This window comes from Haliaeetus albicilla, chromosome 17 (genome assembly GCF_947461875.1).
Source record: "Haliaeetus albicilla chromosome 17, bHalAlb1.1, whole genome shotgun sequence".
Classification (NCBI taxonomy): Eukaryota; Metazoa; Chordata; class Aves; order Accipitriformes; family Accipitridae; genus Haliaeetus; species Haliaeetus albicilla.
Window position 1 is genome coordinate 24948390 of NC_091499.1, and position 20343 is coordinate 24968732.

General features: G+C 37.3%; 1 protein-coding gene across 2 annotated transcripts in view; it reads left to right on the forward strand.

Moving 5' to 3' along the window:
* REV3L (REV3 like, DNA directed polymerase zeta catalytic subunit) overlaps positions 1 to 20343 on the forward strand; it is a 126174-nt gene that overhangs the window by 68574 nt on the left and 37257 nt on the right. The window contains exons 6-16 of one of the 2 annotated variants that reach the window (XM_069805055.1): positions 98 to 192; positions 759 to 863; positions 1823 to 1907; positions 1993 to 2141; positions 2438 to 2566; positions 5201 to 5438; positions 9348 to 9487; positions 12444 to 16653; positions 17022 to 18004; positions 18589 to 18671; positions 19782 to 19907. In XM_069805055.1, coding sequence (XP_069661156.1) covers positions 98 to 192; positions 759 to 863; positions 1823 to 1907; positions 1993 to 2141; positions 2438 to 2566; positions 5201 to 5438; positions 9348 to 9487; positions 12444 to 16653; positions 17022 to 18004; positions 18589 to 18671; positions 19782 to 19907 — 6343 coding nt within the window. Of the gene's footprint in view, positions 1 to 97; positions 193 to 758; positions 864 to 1822; positions 1908 to 1992; positions 2142 to 2437; positions 2567 to 4218; positions 4438 to 5200; positions 5439 to 9347; positions 9488 to 12443; positions 16654 to 17021; positions 18005 to 18588; positions 18672 to 19781; positions 19908 to 20343 lie in introns of those variants that run through there. The other variant, XM_069805056.1, reaches the window with a different exon arrangement.

The following is a 20343-nucleotide window of genomic DNA, read 5'->3' on the forward strand; positions in this document are numbered from 1 at the left end:
ATTTTAGATGTTAGTCCATTTAGAAAACAGTGATGACGCACGTTTCAAAATCAACATATTGATAAAATTAACCTCTCTGGTATTTATGTTGTCGCAGCTCTTTAATGTTGAAAGGTGTTGAGCCACAAAGTACCTGTGAATTGGAGGTGGATGCAGTAGCTGCTGACATTTTAAATCAACTGGATATTGAAGGTGAAGTGTTAATAACTTTTCCATGTAAAATGTTTTACGACAGGAACTATATTGTCATCTTTTTTTAAGGCTCATCTTAGTTAAGCCACAATCCAGATTTCGGTGTTAGTGAATTGTCGATCTACAAATTTATAAAGTTAAAAAAAAAAAAAAATAAAATTGAGTGAACTCTGAAAGAAAACAGGTTATAAGAATAGCCTATTATCAGAACAATAGAAAGATACCTTCTGTTACGCATTAACAAAAATATCAGACCTATAAGGAGAATAAGTGAAATATCAACATGAAGTATGCATGTGTATGTACATACATACACACACATACTTGGTGGGAAGACCAGCAAAAGCCAAAGATATAGATAACAAATAGGAGATCTAGAAAATAAATGAAGTTACACCTTAACTTCTACATAACACTGAATCCTAGAGTAAGGCCAGAATTGCAATTAAAAAAATAACGGGTTAGAATGACAAAAGAGATGAAGAAGAGTGTCAGAATCTAATTTGAGGGGAAGAATGCTTCATCACATTGACCGACTTCCCTTCATGTATTATTGTGTATTTCAGCCCAGATTGGCAGGAACCCTGGTTTGCAAGCTATATGGGAAGACGAAAAGCAGCGACGGAGACAGAAATGTGAATCTTCTCAGATTAAGCCACCTGAGTCACAAGGTAAAAAAAAAAAATTGTGTAGCTGTTTACTGAAAACTTTGAATGAGAAGCAAGCAGGAGATAGAATTTAAATCAGTGTATCAAGTTTGAGGGCTTTTTAGATGTACTGTTTTTTCAGTTCCAAGCTTACTGATTGCCCAGTATGTGTATTCTAATTTTAAAAGCAAGATATATAACCCTGCCTGAAAACATCATGATTCAGCTAGCTGCAAAGCATTCTAGGCAGAATGAGTGATAATGACAGTTAAGATTGCATGCTTTATGATGGAAAACATTTAAATGTTTAAATACTGGCAAAATTAAATCTCTTATCCTGAAGCTTTCCATGGTAGTTCATGCACAAGGGCAGTTCCTTTGAATTTCTGTGGAATTAGAGCTAAGGTGATATTAGACAAACATTCTAAAAGGGTGGACAAATCCCTGTATTTCTGTGTAAAATTCATTGCACAGGGAAGACCATGCTCTGCAAATTAATTGCATAATGAACAGAGCTATTCTCTGCAGAACCTAGGCCATGTTTTGTTTAAAATATGAATGATATTTGGCAAGTAAGCCAGAGGATTGCAAGAAGAAAAGAGGCAGGTTCCTGGCTAAGGCAGACTGCTTTCTGACTGTGGTTTTTTCCTGTGTTTCTGTGTAATATTATTCAGGCTGCATAAACCAGACTTTTCAAAATTGTTCACTGATTGTTCTTTTCCTGCATGCTCACCTTGGTGTAATTGAAACACAATTTGTAAATGCTCTCGATACTCACAGTTGCAAATGAGATCAATGGGAGTATGTGTAGTATTTTAAAGTGTTTAAATATACTTGAAAAATCAGCCCGCAAATTTGGCATTTAAAATTAGTGGACACTTCAACTTTGAGCCGTTTCCTAATAGAATTAGTAATTTTAGCTGCTCTCTGTGTTGAGAGGTCAAAGTAAAACTGAATAACAAATATTTTTTCAAATTTTAAAGACCGTGGATTTGTGCCAGCAACAGAGAGTGAAAAATTTTTTCAGAAGAGACTTAAAGAAATCCTCAAGCAAAATGACTTCTCTGTGTAAGTGTTTAGCTATTTGCTGTAAAGTATAGTATTCCATGCAAACCTTAAATATGCATTTAAAAATTGGTTTTCAATTAACTAGAACGTTGTCAGGATCAGTGGACTACAGTAATGGATCAGAGGAGTTCTCTGCTCAGCTAACACTACATTCTGAGGTACTTTCTCCTGAAGCCTTTCAGTGTACGCCAGCTAATATGGTAGAAGTGCATAAAGATAAAAAGATGAACAAAGGTGAGTATTTTTAATAGCATAATTGTTTAGGTATAAATCTATGTCATGCTTTGGCTCTTTATACTATTAGCAGAAGTAAGCCTAGGAAGATCTGATTGTCAGTTATGAAAAAATGAAGAGTAGTTTTGCTTTTATTTTCATCATTGTTAGAGTAAGCCTTTCTAAAATTGCGATAGCAAATAACGGAAACATACTTGAATAATAAAATCCATTTTAAAGTGGCTTGCTTTCATAATGTATTGATGTCTGTGACTCTTTGAAGTTTTATCCTTTCTCTTTTTGTTTTTCTTTTAAAGAATCCAGTAGGATGCATACTGTTAAAGAAGAGGAGGCACTTATTAATGAAGAAGCAATTTTAAACATTGTGGAGAATAGTCAGAGCTTTCAGCCTTTGTCTCAAAGACTGAGTCAGACTACAGTTTTTAGTGAGTATAACTGGAATGTCTTTTCTTCCAGGTTATTTTATTGTTCCACAGTCTTTGTTGTGTTCACTTACATTACCAGTCATGAAAGAAAGTAAGTAGTTTACCTTAGGGAGTTTGTCAAGCAGATTGAGACTTCACACACACACACACTCTACCACCACCACCACCAAAAAAAACACCTTGTATTTTCTTAAAATGTCACCAGGACAGTGTATTTGTAGAGGCTACTATGCTTTACTGGTTCGCTGAGCCTGTCCTCTTGCCCCGTCAGCTCAATGCAATCCCTTATGGGTATTGCTCTTCCTTATGCTGCTAGGGTTATAGGACTAAAACTATCAGAATAAAGAGGATTTTGATATATATCCATGATATTCTTGCAGTTACTGCATCTTTCATATAGTTATGGTAGGGAACATGCTCATTGGCTATCTTTAGAAGCTCAGCTGTCTGGAGATACTGGGGGATAGTAGGCTGATAATGAGAGGCAAATTGCAGCAGAGCATTTCCCAAAATTTATGGATACAAAAGAATGGTTGAAGGCAAAGAAACAAGAAGTAAAACATTAAAGAGGGGGAGAAAAACCATGACAGCAAACAAATGTGAATGGCATGAGGGGGAAACAACAATAACACAAAAAAGGAGCTTGTATGAAAAGCTACTTCAGGTAGAAATAGTTCAAATACTCTAGAGGAGATGAACAGCATATAGTTCATGCTATCTCGTATATATACATTCTTATGTAAACATAAGGTATAATGTTAATATGCACTAAAGTTGATACTACAAGGTGGGGAGGTCGGGGGGGAATATCTAAAACCCACAGCCTCCAGTGCTTTTGATACATATGGTGTGAATATGTGCATGGGCAACAAGAAACAATATGGGCAACAATATATGTCTATGCATAATACAATATACAGTCTTTTCTTGCAAAGAAGGGAGGAGTGGATGGAGTGAGATTAAAAGTATTTTTTGGTGCTGTTTTATTTTTCAGAAAGTAGGCAAGATTTTGGTTATGGAAGTTTTATAGGCAAGGATTTAGATTTATCGAGACAACTATAAGTAAAGAAGTTATGTGGGAGCTGGCAAACATGAGCATTGATTTATCTTTTTTTTTTTTGGAGTGAGAAGGTTGTACTGAGAGGATGAGAAGTGGCTAAAATAATATATAGGGTTCGTCTTATGACTATGCATTTGAATTGCTTAACCAAATAGGAGTATTGAAATGGTCTGTTTTTTCCAGTCGCTAGGGAATCAAATGGGGACTTTGACTTTTTCTTTCCCCCCCTGTCCCCCTTCTCCTCCCTGTCTCCCCTGTCCCCTCTTCTTTTCTTATCATGGGGCTACTAATTGCTGGTGTCTTCTGTGGCCATGAGTAACATGTTGCATCTTTGGGTCTCTTATGCTCTTTCATAGCATGGACTAGTCTTTATTGTGCCTTTGTACGGTCATGGCATCACAGGGGCTGTGAAGCGCACTACTTCTGCTGCTGCTGTGAAGTACACAACAAGGTTTATATTAATGGGAAGTAAAGGATGGAGTTTAATGGTGGACGTCACAAAGGGCAAAGGACCCAAGAACAGAAAGTACAACTGAAAGTGGGTTAATTCAGAAGTCTGGCAAAGGGGATGGTTTCCATTCTGAATGGTTGCATGGTGTCTTGTGAAGCCTTTGTAAAGTATAGAAAATGCGTTCCTCACCAATGTTGAGACCTATTTTATATGATTCTCAGGATCATTGTAAATCATATGATATTTCCTGAGGAAGGAAAGTAGAGATTGTAGTTCTTCAGCCAGAGGAGAAGGAGAGAGAAGTAACAAAGATGCCTGGTAGACTGGAGATCATAAATTGGTTATGAGGTCAGATGAAAGGTAAGCAGGAGGAGAGTGAGAAAAAATTGTGACTTGGAAGGATGTTTAAGAAATAAAACTAAAGAATGAGAAGGCAAGTGCATGAGTTAGTTTAAGCTTGGGTCAAATAAAGGAAAATAAAAAATAAATTTTAAGGGAGGAGTGAAAGCAGGTAAATTTTCAGTGTTTAGAGGAGCCCAGGAAGAGAACATGTTATAGTGAAAAGAAGAGGGAGATGAAGTTAAGCATTATAGTAAAGGACAGAAAGAAGTAGTTGGTCAAAATCAGCATCACTTTTCATGAGATGCAGTGATTGAAAGTCTTCCAAGTGATACAGAGAGAAGTGCCCAACAAAGTTAATGCAGCCATTGAAATGGTGAGAGCAAGAGAAGGCAGTGATGCTTCAGAAGCTGGCACTCATGCTGAAATAAAAGGGGAGAGTGAGGCTTTACTGAATGTGAGGAGGTAATAGGAGGGTGGAGAGAGAGAAGTGCTTCCACTAAATCTGCTACAATCAGAAGAGGAGGGCAGAAATAAAAAAAGAAGGTTGTCAAGATTCTAGATAAAGACCTAGAAAAGATAACAAATCATAAAATAAGATATGAAAAGAGCTTTGTTTCTGTAGCCTGCCTTGCTTTAGACAGTAATGAACTAGTAGATTTTAAAATGTTGAGGGGTTTTTTTGGTTTTGTTTCTTTGGTTTTGTTTTTTACTGATAGATTATAACTAGTCATTTACAAGTAAAACAAAATACAGATTCTACTTGTATGGGCTTTTTCTGCAGTGGACAGTAGTGCTGATGAGGCCATGATTGATCTGTTGGCTGGATTGGAAAATGATGGATATCAGATGGGACATCACAAAACACTCTCTCACCACCGTTCTCTCGGAAGCTGTCGAAATTCTCAGAACAGTGATGATGAAGAAAATGAGCCACAGTGTGAGAAAGAAGAAATGGAACTTAGCTTGTTAATGTCCCAAAGGTGGGACAGTAGCACTGAAGAGCCTGGGCCAAAAAGAAGGTATGTATGTGATTCTCTTTTCTTAATATGTTCTTTTCTGCCAGATCGTTCCTCCCTCCCACCCTGTTTTCAAGTGTGCTATGAGCCCAGTGAGCTGTAGAGAGGTCTCTGTTGACAACATTGGAAAAATCTATGCAGATCTTCAGATAGAATGCAGTTGTTCAGATGATTCTGTGAATTATCAGTTTTACACTGAAATAAAGATTAAATGTTTAGGTTTGGCTCGACCTACGCTTCTAGTTTGCTATTTGAGGAAAAATTAAGTTTTTTGTCCTGCAAGTCCAAATACAAAAAACTTTATTTCTTATCTCATTTTAGAGGTTGCACCTTGGATGTAGTACAAATGTTAAAGAGTATCTTGTGCATCTCATGTGCCTGTAACTTTTACTGAAGTGAATATTTAAGAAGTATTCTTGTAAAGACTGACCCAGAAGCCTGAGAAAAACACCCATTTGTTTCCATACTCAAAGCTTAAATCAAAACATGAATGTTGCTCACTCTGCTGGACTGCTAAAGGTCAGCAGCTTGAATATTTTTAAGGCCAAGATTCTTGGAACACCTTCTCAGGTTGTAATGACCTTTTGTACAGTCTGCACTGACAGGTGTTGAAAGAGGCTATATCCAGTTTCTCTTCACCCCAGCTTTGGGCAGACCTGCTGGTATTTATAATTCTATTTGAAAGATGAGAGACTTCACAGACATAATATTTTGATATTTGGGTTTTTACATCAGAAATCATAATTATACTATGATTCGGAGAGCAAGAGAGGCATGGAAATATTTCATCTTTTCTTTCCTGAAGCCATACAGAAAAGTTGTAACAGTATCAGATCATTAGTTTCCTAGTTCTAGAGATAATTTATCTCTAAACCTACTTTTCCTATCTGACCTTTGATTTTCTTTGGGTTTTTTTCCCCTCACAGTAGTCTGAAAAATGGGGATTTCCATCTAAAACACTTAACGTTAATCTTCAGTTTAGTGGTAGTTTGTGTGTAAAACCAGCCTGTATCTTGCAGAATTTATTAGCTCAGGCACAGGTCTGTATGGGCATGATTGTACAACGTCCGGAGTCAAGTAGGATCCTGAAGCAATTAACTGCTTTTATGCAGTAAAGAATCCTATTTAAAAACGCATCAGACTTGATGAGCTGGCTCATGAATAACTTGCTCATATATGCCTACATCTTAATCCCAGACAGAAAGCACTAGGAAGAATGTACATACCAGGTGCCTCCACAGGGAGTCAGGTCATATTCAGAGGGAATTACAAGCTTTGTTTCAGTGTGATCTCTGCAGAATTTGGACTGACTTCAGAAGAGAGCGTGGACATGGTTATCTCTGCCCCCTGCATGATTCTGCTCATGCATAAAGAGCCAATTTGAGTCTGACGATGGATCCAACCTTATTCTGCTGAAGTTCATTCTATCTGTACTGCTTCCTAATGCATCCTACCCCATTCATATTATCACTTCCTCTTATATTTGGTGTTCACCAATCTTCCATTGTCTCAAAAAATACGTCGAGATAATGAGGAGTAACAGCATCCTACTGAGTGAATTAAATGGATTGGGCTTGATTTGTGCTTAACTGGAGAAAAAAGCCCATCAATACAAATTTTCCTGGAATCTAAACTGATGGGCTTGAATGCAGAGAGATACAAGTTATTATCTGCAGAAATTGTCTCCAGCCTGACTGGGTTTTCTAAAGTTGACAAAGATCTGCTTCATGCACAGGATTATAGCATAATTCAGGTTGGGAGAAACATCTAAATGCTATGTAGTCCAGTGCCCTGGTCAAAGCAGCTTTGGTTAGATCAGTTGCTCAGGGCCTTGTCTGGTCAAGGTTTGAGTATCTCCAGAGATTGCATAGCCTATATGGGCAACATGTTCCAGTGTTTGAACACCCTCATAATGAAGAATGTTTTCCTTGTACGTAACATTCCCTGAGGCGGTCCCGTGCCCATTGCCCTTTTCATATCACCGCACCCTTCTGAATCTGGTTTCATCTTCTCTCTACCCACTCGTTGGATACTTGACAAGTGCAACAAGATCTTCTCTTAGTTTTTTTCTCAAGGATTAATAAATCCTGTTCCCTTAGCCTGTCCTGATACATCATGTGCTCCAGCCCCTAGTCACCATGGTGCTCCTCAGCTGGATTTGTTCCAGTTTGTCAGTGTCTGTCTTGTAGTGGCATGCCCAAAACTGAGCACAATATTCTAGATGCAGCCTCAAAACTACTGAAATTGGCTACAGTCTGGCAGTCACAGCCCAAGATGCAACTCGCCTTCTTTACTACAAAGGCACACTGCACACTCTCAGATTCAACTAGTTGTTCACCAGGGCTTTTGTATCCTTTTCTGCAAAGCCACTTCCTAGTCAGCTCTCTCCCTGTCTGTAGCAGTGCATGGGGTTATTTCATCCCATTTGTGGGACATTGGATTTGTCTTATTTGAAGTCAATCAGGTTCCTGTCAGCTCATTCCCCAGCCTATTGAGATCTCTCAGAAAAGCAGCCCTACTCTCCAGAGTATTGATTGCTCTCCCCAGTTTTGGTATTCATTTGCATATAGAGCTGAATGTCTTTGAACTGTACTTTTCCATGTTTGGGAAACATAGAAGAGATAGAACTAAGCTCACTTAGGTCATGGCCACTGTGTACCTAGCTGTGCTTGTTAGGTCTCTCTTCCAAGTCATGCTGCTTCCAGACTTGAGTTAGTCTGGAATTATATAGCCATATTTGAGCCCGTTGTTCCTGAACTAATAAACATGGCTAGATCTAAGTTGGCTCAGTGCTGAGCACATTCAGATGTCTGTGGTGTTATGATACATGTAATTCATGCTGTGGTCGAACTTCACAGATAAGAGTTCTTCAGAAGTCAACTGTGTTTAGGTTATTGTGGAATTCCTTCCTGTAACTTCAAAACCTTTGTATTTATACCTTTTAAGGTACTACACAATAATGTTTTGATATATCAAGCTACTAGGATAGATTATTATTATCTTAAAAACAAAAGCAAACCAAACCAAACAAAAACCCCCACCAAACCTCAGTTCCTTAATATTTATCTGGATTTCTCTCTTGCAGCCACAGAATAGCTTATTTCTATTAACAATTACGTCCATCTTGCACTTTATTTTAAAGAAGAAATCAAATTCCTAAGTGCTTCTAGAGTTCTAATATACTGGAAGGTTTGGGGGTTGGGTTTTTCTATATATTTTTTCTTTTTTTTCCCCCCTATAAAGCCATGCCACCGTAAAAAGATGAAAAATTCATAGCAGCTTTTCTTTGTAGATTTATTACTTTTTTTTTTTTTCCCCAGCAGATTTGTGACTGTAAAACTGGCAGCGTAGAACAATTAACTTGCTAATACTTAAGCCACTTTTACTAACAGCAATTTCAGAAGGTTCAAGGAGGGATGGAAACAAACGTTGTTTTGGTGGTTGTGCTTTAGTTAAGCCTGCTGAGAGAGAATTGTTATAATACAGTAAAGATTCCTTAAAAAAAAAACCACCAAACAGATGTTTACAAGAGCTAAACTGAAATAATTTCGCATAGTTGGTTTAGTCTTCAAATTTCAAGCACTTTGAAGCAATTAAATTAAATTTCAGTAAAATTGAAATAAAATTAAGCATCTAAATGCCTTCTCTCCAACTTCTTAAGCTAGTGAATCATGCTGGTTTTGTCTGTAGTTTTTAAATGGTTGGCTACCACTGTTGCCTTTTAAAATAGTAACCTTGAATAATATTTTCAGTTTCTCAATGAGAAATGTAATAATTTTGTTTGTTTCCCTTTACTCCCCCAAATTATACAACCATATAGCACCACACCCCTTTGATTTTGAGGTTCCCTGTGGCTATTTCTATTTTCTAAGAGAATTATTGTGCATTAATTAGTTCCTTCATTTTCTCTAGGTCAGCTGGCAAAAGTATGCATCGAAGTTCAACAGAAGAGGATTCATCTTCAGAGGAGGAAATGGAGTGGAGTGGTAACAATATGCTCCTAACTAATCTCTCTATACCTCAGTTAGATGGGACTGCAGATGAAAATGGTGGTAAGTAAATAGAAAAACAGCTTTGGAAGTTGAATTATCACCTGGGTCATAGTTCGTTTTCAGATCAATTTGCTACTTCTCAAAAGCGCTAACCATTTTCAATTCTTGTTTCAATTGGAAGGAAATGCTCTCAACTGATTGCAAAAAACAGGCTTTTAACATTGTCCTTGTAAGCCAACAATATTTTAATCTCAGTGCCCTCTATGAATTACCACAATCTGCTTTTCCTATTGTATTAAAGATCCAAAAAAGGGCATTGTTTAGTTAGTTTTATGGAAAAGATAGTTACCTTGTTGCAAGAGGTATTTTTCTGTTGTTAGATTATGCAAATATGGTGTTAAAATTAATGATTCTGTAGGATCATTTATCTTGGTAGGATTTCATTTTAAATAGTAAATGTATTGTTGTGTAAATTTAGATGGTTCTTTGCTTTGCAAGTATTTGCCATGCATGCTAAAATATAGTGAGCCTTTGAGCCTATGTTTGGTTCAGCAGATCGCATGTTCACATCTTGGGATTGCATGAGTTAAAACTATGCAGTGGCAAAGCTGATGCAGAAGAAACTGCCTTTCAAAATCTATAAAAAATTAAATTAATCTGTAGAGCTATCTCTTGCCATCTCTTTATAACCTGCTGTCTTTGATCAAATAACCTTAGTTAATAAAATGCATACTTCGAGGTTAGGCAAACATATAAATATTATTATTTGATTCATTAAATAATTACATATTTTCACACTTATAAAATTCTGTTGAGCAAAACAATGTAAAGTGGGGAAAAATACGTATCCTGGGTTTTCTCACTATTAGGGTCACTTTTCTTCTTGGTCTAATCAACAGTAGTTATTCTTTGTTCAGAAATGTTGTATTAGTCATACTTCATTGCCTTTAAAATTTGAAATTTGTGGTTAACATCACTTTGTACATAAGCTTCTTTCTTAATCCATAGTACAAACTGGTTAATGTAAAATCTTATTTGTGCTCATGCATGTACCTCACTATTACTGCATTTGCTCTTCAGGGCAGGAATGTAATCCTTTGCAAAATTTCTGTATTAGTTTGTGTCTCTTGAAGCTAATTGACAAAAATAACAAACATCATACATCAGTATATAAAATACATACGTCTCAGATATATCTATTAGCAATTCTTTATTAGAGAAAGTGAGCTATGTGATCTTGTTACATAGACAACCACAGCTATTCTTTTGTGTTCACTGTTTAAAGCATAGTTTGCTTTTTCCTTTGCTTTTATAGGTATAATGGTAGGGTTAATACGTGACTTGATGTACTACTAATATGATTTGGGTTTGCAAAATAGACAATTGTAATTTCCTTATTTGCAGTACTTTGTAATTTAATGAAAAAGGGATGCTTCTGGCTAATGAGACTGTATCTTAAATCATTGTTTAAGTTTTAGAATATTTTAAGTATATGAAGTATCACATGCAGAAGAAGAATGTCAGTTTAGAATGAGTTTATTACTGTGAACTTTTACATCAACTTCTTATAATAGGAGATACAGTAAATTCAAAACAAATCTCAGTCCAGTTCCTCTAAATTAGAAAATGCTTGTCCACCCATGAATCTGTGTCCATAACATCTGACTGACTGACAAATATTTTTGCAATTTTTGTATCTGAATAGTAGGGTATCTTCCAAGTGTTCTTTTACACTTCACTAAACTCCCATTTTCTTGGCTTTCAGTTAATCTTCTTCATTCTTTGTGTGGACTCCTACCCTCAAAGAATCATAGGTAGCATCTCCCAGCTGTGTTTCACAGTTCAGGGACTCTCTGTATGCATTAGAAAATGTTACTAGAAACAGACTGAGAATTCCTTTTATTTTTCTCACCCGGCAACAAATAAGTTGCGAAGCTGAAGGCAGCATGAATCTAAGATAATCCCCAAATTGGTTGAGACTTACAGTAAAGGCCCCAAGGATCCCCCATCTAGTACAACAGTGTGCAATGTGTGCTTCCAGGTCATACAGCATGTTTCATAACACCTACCTCCCTTCAACATTTCACCTAAAGATGTGAACACATGAACAAATTGCTGTGTGCCAGGAGCTCTGTGGTAACTGCCTCTTTGCGGAGGAATAAACTTAAATTACTCTGTGTTCATTGTGGTTATGAGCAAACAGAGTTGCTGCAAACCAGTCCTTCATTTGTTACTTATCACCTGCCTGTCCATGCTTATCCTGCAGTAAGTGTGGTGAAAGTATCAGCAAAAGAGAGAGAAATTGTCCCAGGTATCATGTGATGAGTCTGCCACAGGACAGTTACCACAGCACATGCTGGTCGCAGATCTGTGTGAGAATGTTAATGCATGGGTATGAATTCATGATCTAACTAAATGGTGCAAGCCCCTTGCATAAACACCTGAATGGGTGGTGGATTTCTCTGCTATATAAAAGTGCAGCAAACTACCTATGCTTAGTGCACAGGACAGTTAATACAAAGCCCTTACCATGTTGTAAGGTAGTACTTTAGCTTTCTGTGCAATGATTTTTCTATATGGGGAAAGTCATCTAAATAAGTTCTTTGTTTTTCAGAGCCAATGAGTATGCATACTTCTCAGGGACAAAGCAGGATACAAGCTTTTCTAGAAGTCAATGTTTGTATTTAGTTATCTGAAGGTGATTTTAGAAGCCTTCTTTCAGAAAACCAGCATGGAATCTTTGGCAATTGTATGCAAGCCTACCATTTAGGAGTAACTGACAGAACAGCTGAGGCACAAATGTACTGATGACGTGATTTGGATAAAGCAACTTGTGCTCAGGGTCTGTAGTTGCCATGATCATAAATGCAGTGTGATTTAGAAGAGTTAGAAGAGTTTTGTTTCTTCTTTGGATGAGAGGGCTTTCAGGAAAATGTCATTAAAATGATTAATGTCTTAGGTTGGTTTTTTTTTTTTACAGGAAAACTAGAGTAAAATTGCTTGTCTTCCATTTCAGACAATCCTTTGAATAATGAAAGTTCTCGAACTCACTCCTCCGTCATTGCAACAAGCAAAATGTCTGTAAAGACCTCAATCTTTCACAAAGATGCTGCTACGCTAGAACCCCCATCTTCTGCTAAAATTACTTTTCAGTGTAAACACACAAGTGCCCTTTCTAACCATGTTTTGAATAATGAAGATTTAGTAGAAGACCTCTCACAACCAAACACAGAAACAAGACCTGAACTTTCAGTCCATTCTCTTACAAAAGAAAGCACTTACTCAGCAAAGTACCCAACTCCATTCAGCAACAGTACCCATGCAGAAAACTCTCACAAAGAGAGTAACAAGAAAGATACTCTCCCAGTTTCTTCATGTGAAAATAATATTTTTGAGTATGAAGATGATATTTCATCAGTGAGCAGACAGATACCTAGTAGGAAGTATACTAGCATCAGAAAGGCTGAAAAGGATGTCTCTTTTATGCATGTGGGCCGCCACATTGGTGACAGCATGTTGAATAAAAACTTATTTAACTTTTCCGATTTGAGCCACTCTAGCCACTCCAAAGGTAAAATGTCCTCTGAAGTAAATGAAAAATCCAGCACTGCAAGTATAAATAGTTTTTTTCCAGCAACAGTTACAGAAAATTGTGAATTGGTGTCTTGTTCAGGAGGCAGTCGAACTGTGGTACATTCACTTGAAAATGACACTGATGAAGGTGGCCTTAATAAGCTTAAAATTAGGTATGAAGAATTTCAGGAGCATAAGGCAGAAAAGCCAAGCCTCAGTCAACAAGCAGCACATTATATGTTCTTTCCTAGTGTTGTTCTTTCTAATTGTCTCAGTCGACCACAGAAGTTAGCTCCTGTGACATATAAATTACAGCAAGGCAACAAACAGTCCAGGTTGAAGCTGAATAAAAAGAAACATAGTTTTATCAATCATCAGGAGCCTGCAAGTGTACATGATGTTGCATTAGTGAAGGAAAGCTGCTATACACAAGGTAATGCTTGTAGTAACATTCCTGATAAGGATAGTGCTTTACCTAGTGACTTAGTTCAAGTTCCTTTTGAGGCTTTTGAAAACAAAATGCCTACAAGTACTGCTAATTATACTGACTGCCAGTTTGCAGATGGATCTCTTGAAACTGAGCAGTCATTTGGATTATGTGGGAATAAATATACACTCCGAACGAAACGGAAGGTAAATTATGAGACTGAAGACAGTGAATCAAGCTTTGTCGCACACAACTCAAAAATTAATCTACCTCAACCGATGGAAAGTGTTGAAAGTTTGGATGGGTCTCAGAAGTCGCGAAAGCGTAGAAAACTTTCTAAAAAATTGCCACCTGTTATTATTAAATATATTATCATCAATAGATTTAGAGGGAGAAAAAATATGCTTGTTAAACTAGGGAAAGTAGATTCTAGTGAGGAAAGAGTAGTACTCACAGAGGAAAAGATGAACTTATATAAAAAGCTTGCACCTTTAAAGGACTTTTGGCCAAAAGTTCCTGACTCTCCTGCAACCAAATATCCTATTTATCCACTAACACCAAAGAAAAGTCACAAAAGGAAAGCAAAACATAAGTCAACCAAGAAAAAAGCTGGAAAACCACAAAAAACAGGTAGTAAAAACATTAAAAGAACTTTATCTTTCAGAAAAAGGACTCATACAATTCTTTCTCCTCCTTCGCCATCCTACAATGCTGAAGCTGAAGACTGTGACTATAACTATAGTGATGTTATGTCTAAGTTAGGTTTTCTTTCTGAGAGAAGCACAAGCCCAGTAAACACCTCTCCACCTCGCTGCTGGTCTCCCACTGATCCAAAAGCAGAAGAAATTTTGACCAACCTGGACAGAGAAGCTTTATTTAGTAGGGGGCCCAATATGTACAACAGCAAGACTGTTAATTCTAGTGTAGGAAAAAATAGTCGAGCAAAAACTCAGGTTAAGAAATGTAAAAAGAAATTTGCTAGCCCCACTGTATCTACCAAGAAAAAGAAAAAGATTAATCAGGCTGATAAAACAGGAGATGATGGAAAGAAGAAACCTAGAACAAAACAAAGACAAAAAACAGCTGAAAAAGTGTCCTCAAGAAAGCGTGTTGTATTTAAAGATGAAAAAGGAAATACGCGCTCTACTGCAGAAGTGAAGTTTGTGCTGAAACGTCAAGATCTGCCTGAGATTTCGTACAACTCTGTCAACTCACAGGCACTTCATAACCGGAAAGACAGTCCTCTTCCTGGCTATTCAGCAGGATATCTACCATCAGCACAGCTCCCTTCAGCAGCTGATGCACAAGGTAATTCATCAGGCTGTTTTCATTCATTGATAGAAGTTGATAAGCCTGTAGATGCACAGTGTTTACCTGCTCCACGAGAAGACCCTCATTCATCTTTTGTATCTATTCCTGTGGCATCTGGAAGGGAAGTACCAAAAGTGAGCTCTCAAAGGCCCAGGACTCAAAGTGCTATATTTAGAATAAAGGATTCTGCTCTCATTCAAAACATATTTGATCCATCTAATCACTCAACTCAGGTAACACAAAATGCACGCATCTCTAAAGATAAGACTTCTGCAAAAGTAGAAGAGATAAAAAATTTGCAAAACAGATACTTACCGCCAGCAGGGAAATTAAATGAAGCTCGTGAATCTTTGGACACAGCAAAGATGGATCAGTTACATGCCACTAACTATTTGCATTGTAAAGACAATATTCAACAGCAGATTTTTTGTTTACCAGAGGCATCCAAGCATTCTGATCCTTGTTCTTCTATTCTTAAGTCATCTGAGGAAAGCCCTGGGCCACTTCAGTTGCCTAAGAACTGTTTTGTAACATCTTTGAAGAGTCCAGTGAAACAGTTAAATTGGGATCAAAATCAGAGAGGATTTATTTTGGATATGTCACATTTTAAACCTGAAACAGTAAAACAAAGGTCTCTGTCAGAAACAACTGTGCAACCAAAACCCATCTCCCAGTATAAAAACAGGACTATAGTGGCCCCATCAGCGTTCAGTGAAGGACAGTCTGGCCTAGCTGTTTTGAAAGAGCTGCTCCAGAAGAGGCAGCAGAAAGCTCAGAATGCAAATGTTACACAGGAACCATTACCAGCTAAACCACAGCTGAGCAGGAGTATACCATGCCCTCTTGAACAGAATAAAGCAATCAAAAGGTCACGATCAATCACATCACCAAGAAAATCTCGTGCTCCCAGGAATACAAAACCTAAAGAAAAAACACCAAAACTTTCAAAAATGGAGTCTTTAAGCCAGCAGATCACTAGTCGCATTGATCACTCTGTATCAGATGACAGCCCCATTTTTTTTTCAGACCCTGGTTTTGAAAGCTGCTACTCGCTTGAAGACAGCTTGTCTCCAGACCACAATTACAACTTTGATATTAATACTATAGGGCAAACTGGATTTTGCAGTTTTTATTCTGCGAGCCAGTTTGTCCCAGCAGATCAAAATTTGCCCCAGAAATTCTTGAGTGATGCAGTTCAAGATCTTGGTTCTGGACAGACAACAGAAAATGACTTTCTGTGTCATAATGACCAAAAATCAGAGGAAGAAAAGCAGCATTCTTCAAGCACAAGTAAATGGATACGGTCTGGTTCCCTGAGCCCCGAGCTTTTTGAGAAAACCTCACTGGATAATAATGAGAACCACTGCCATAGCCAATGGAGGAAAAATGTTCATCCTTCAACTTCTAGATCTAGTTCTATTGATACCTCTTGTACGCAAGAGACTGAGGTCTGTTTAAATGAAAAATTCAAATTGAATAGAAATACAGTAAATAAAGAGAGATTTCTTAACCTTCCTCAGCCAACCAGCTCAGACTGGATTCAAAGCCACATTAGAAAAGAAACCACTTTTGAACCCTGTCAACCACTTGATTCAGTTAATACCTCTTTTACATCCATACTGTCTTCTCCTGATGGTGAACTTATAGATGCAGCTTCTGAGGATTTAGAACTATATGTTTCGAGAAACAATGAGGCATTAACTCCAACTCCAGATAGTTCACCAAGATCAACCAGTTCCCCCTCACAATCAAAGAATGGAAGTTTTACACCTCGTACTGCTCACATTCTTAAGCCTCTCATGTCACCACCCAGTCGTGAAGAAATCATGGCAACTCTGCTGGATCATGATCTTGCAGAAACAATTTATCAGGAACCATTTTGCAGCAATCCTTCAGATGCTCCAGAAAAGCCAAGGTAGTATGTTAAATGCATTTCTGTCTACGTATGCCTGTGATTATATTAAATTTATTCCTGTAAACAATTTTATGCTGTTATGTGGCACAGATGCATGAAAGATCCCATCTGATATACATACATCTGAAGTTGGAAATTGCTGTACTTCCTGTGCAAATACCCGTTTTCGTTCATGACGCTTATTTTTTTTATTGCTTGATATTGTAGTAAGTGCGAATGTGCCTGCTTGGTTTGTGAAGGAAAGATACTGCCCACAGGTATTGCATAGTGAGAAAGCTAGTTAGCAGGACTCTGCTTGTATATCATCTTGAGGACTGCCTGCAATGCAGTTTAGAGCAAAACAATAATTCAAACTATTTTCTTCACAGGGAGATTGGAGGACGGCTTCTCACGGTGGAAACTAGACTTCCAAATGACCTGCTTGAGTTTGAGGGGGACTTCTCATTAGAAGGTCTACGACTCTGGAAGACTGCATTTTCAGCAATGACAGAAAGTCCTAGACCAGGGTCTCCTCCTCGTTACGGTCACTCTACTGTTAGTAAAAGAGAAAGTAATAGCCATAAAACTAGTGAAGACAAAAAAATAGTCATAATGCCATGCAAGTGTGCTCCAAGCCAACAGCAAGTTCAGATATGGCTTCATGCCAAAGAAGAGTATGAACATTTCAAGAAATTGCCTAAGAATCATCCTGCTGAGCTGGCAAAGGCAGCTGAGAATTTCAGCTCTGCAGTATTGTCTGAAGAGAAATCTATAGAAGTAGCAAAAGCAGCTAAAGATTTAAATTTATCTAGCCTGGAAGATGAAAGACCTATTGTGCCTACAAAGAATTCTCCTGTTTCTGTGGCAGAAACTACAAAAACACAAACCAAGGAAACCTGTGATAAGTCTATAAGCACTATAGGAACTTCTATAAATACTAAAAATGATATAGACTCTAATAAAACTCTATCTGAAAGCAAGACACTTACTACTTCAACACTAGAACATGATAAGGAGGAGGAGGAGGAAGACTATTACGTCAGCTACAGTTCACCAGATTCTCCAGTACTTCCTCCTTGGCAGCAAGTAGCATCTCCAGATCCCAAGCAGTCTAATTTAGAAGACACAGATTGGAAAAGTCAGGATATTATTTTGTCTTCTGTGGAAGGAAATGATGTAGTACCTGTTGGAAGTGCACAAAGCTCTCCATCCACCCAAGAGGACGTTAGGACATCCTTTGACACATCTCCATTTCCAGTTAATGAAGATCCTGGAAATTCCGAATCCGTTTGCCTACATAGTACACCCATTGTGCAGAGAAAAAATCAAGATGGCATACCTGAAGTTCTTGGTTTTACTCCTTTATCTACAGGTAAATCCATTAAGTGATTCTAATGATGCACAAAAAAAATTTCTGAATATATTATATTTCTTTTGACGTAATTAGAAAATACTTACATGTCCATAAAAATATATTTAAAACTAGTTTTAGAAAGGAAAAGACCTGTGCATTATTGTTAAAATAACTATTGAATTATGAAAAAAGTCTAGAAGCAGAACACCCTTTTGCTTCCTGATGGTCTCTAGTATCTGAACTCTGAAGTGCTGGTTAAAGACTTAAAAGTATAGCTTATTTTGGGGATTTTGAAATCTTGTTGGTTATATTGCTTGTATTTTTCAGAACATGATCTCAATGTAGAGTGTGAATAACATTGCAATGTTCAAGTTGATAATCATGTGAGGTTTGGTAACTTACTGGCCTTGCACTATATGTTCCTGTATGTCCATAAATACCAAATTGTAATAGTTGCTTTGGATTGGATAGAGAATAAAGTTACTTTTGTTTATATTTGTTTATAATGTTAACTAAATGCCTCTGGTTGTTTCTAGCATGTTATTTAATGTCTAGACAATATTATTGAGGCTAAGCAGTTTTGCACTCATGTATGTTTACAGAACCAAAAGCCCAAAAACTGAGCCACAAGAGGGGAAATAATACTGATGGTCTTCGAAGAGTACTTCTAACCACACAAATGAAGGTAAATTAAGATTTTTATGTACAGGTGTATTTTTATTATGCCACACATACACATTTCCATTCTCGTTCTTCTGTGTTGTGTTTTTTCTTTTGCTGTTAAGATCTTGAAAGTACATTTAAAATGGTGGGGTGCAATTGCTGTCGAATCAGTGTACACTCAAAGTTAGGATGAAGAAATCAGTTTAATTTGCAGGCAGGGGGTGGAGGTGGGGGGAAGTTGGCTACTGAGAGTATGTTCTGTGGTTTAGGGTTGTGAGACGCTAGTGAAACACTGAAGAGACACTGTGTAAGGATGTTGTTTTGCTCTTTTAGTTACAACGTTCTTTTTAAGTTGTATTATGATTTCCCTTTTATATTTGTGTGTGTGTGTGTATGTACACACACAGAGATGTGTATATTTATGTGTCTGTGTGTGTATTAATTTTCAGACAATGTTGTAAGCATTTTCTGAAAACAACATAGGCAGTGAATAGCACTGGTATGTTGACGGAGTAGAACGGGAAGGGATTGCATACAGTGATCAGACTCACATGTTTTCCCTAAACAGTGTTTCTGCTCCCCATGTTGGAAAAAGAACAGTGGGCTAGGTGCATTACCAGAATGACCCAGTAGTCTTTTCTTGTGTTCTCAACATACTGGTATTCACCCAGTTCAGGTGGGTACTTAAGTGTACCCTTAATTCAGTGCCTTAAAAAGTGGTGACCGAAACAGAGGGGTTTTATGAGTTGTTGCTCAAGAGAGAATAGAGATTTGCTGGTTCTCCTGTCCGCAGGCTTTTAAGAAAGCCAGTATGTGTGGGGTTTTGTGTTTGTTGGTTGGTTGGGTTTTTTGGTTTTGTTTTTTTTTTTTTCAAGTGTTTCAAACTGCCTCCTGCTTTACTATGAGGTTTCATTAAAATCATTCCTAAAAAGCAGAAAGATACAACAGTTGTTTCCCTGTTGAAAAATGACATGAGAAGATAGTGAAAGCCTTTTAATTTTAGTAATTATAGTGTAGTATTTGCATTTTCATTGATAAATTTGTATTTAATATTGCATATGAATTTAGCAACCTGTAATTTTTTCAATATTATACTGTGCTTTTTTTTTTCTCCCCTCCCCCCCCCAACAAGAATCAGTTTGCTGCCCTTGGCGTTCCAAAGAAAGAGACTTCTCAGATTGAAGGACCATCTTTAAATAATACTTACGGGTTTAAAGTCAGTGTGGAAAACCTGCAGGAAGCAAAATCTTTACATGAGGTAACTTACATGTTATTTTATAAAATGATAGTTTATCAGACCAGTTTTATAATGGCAGAATTTAAAAATCTTTTCCTCCTTGGTCCCTGCCTGACTTAAAATTAATCAGTGTGTGATGTCTGCAGCTTTAAGTAGTTGCTCTACTAGTTTCAGCTTGTTCTCCGAGTGCCTTTATTTAATAGTATTGAACTAAATTTCACAGTATTTTTCTTGAGAAGGTGGTAAATCTTTCTCTAAAAAAATAAAAATGAGGCAAAGATCAGAAGGAAGAAAAGTTTTGTATAAAAACATTACTGGAAAAACTAGTTGACCATGACTTTCATGGATCGTTTCCTTAAGAAACAAGGCATCTGGCATCATTCAGTCAGGCCCTCCCAGTATCTCTGCATGTTACCTTCTCAACCTGTGTAGCCAGTTCCTACCACATTTAACAAAA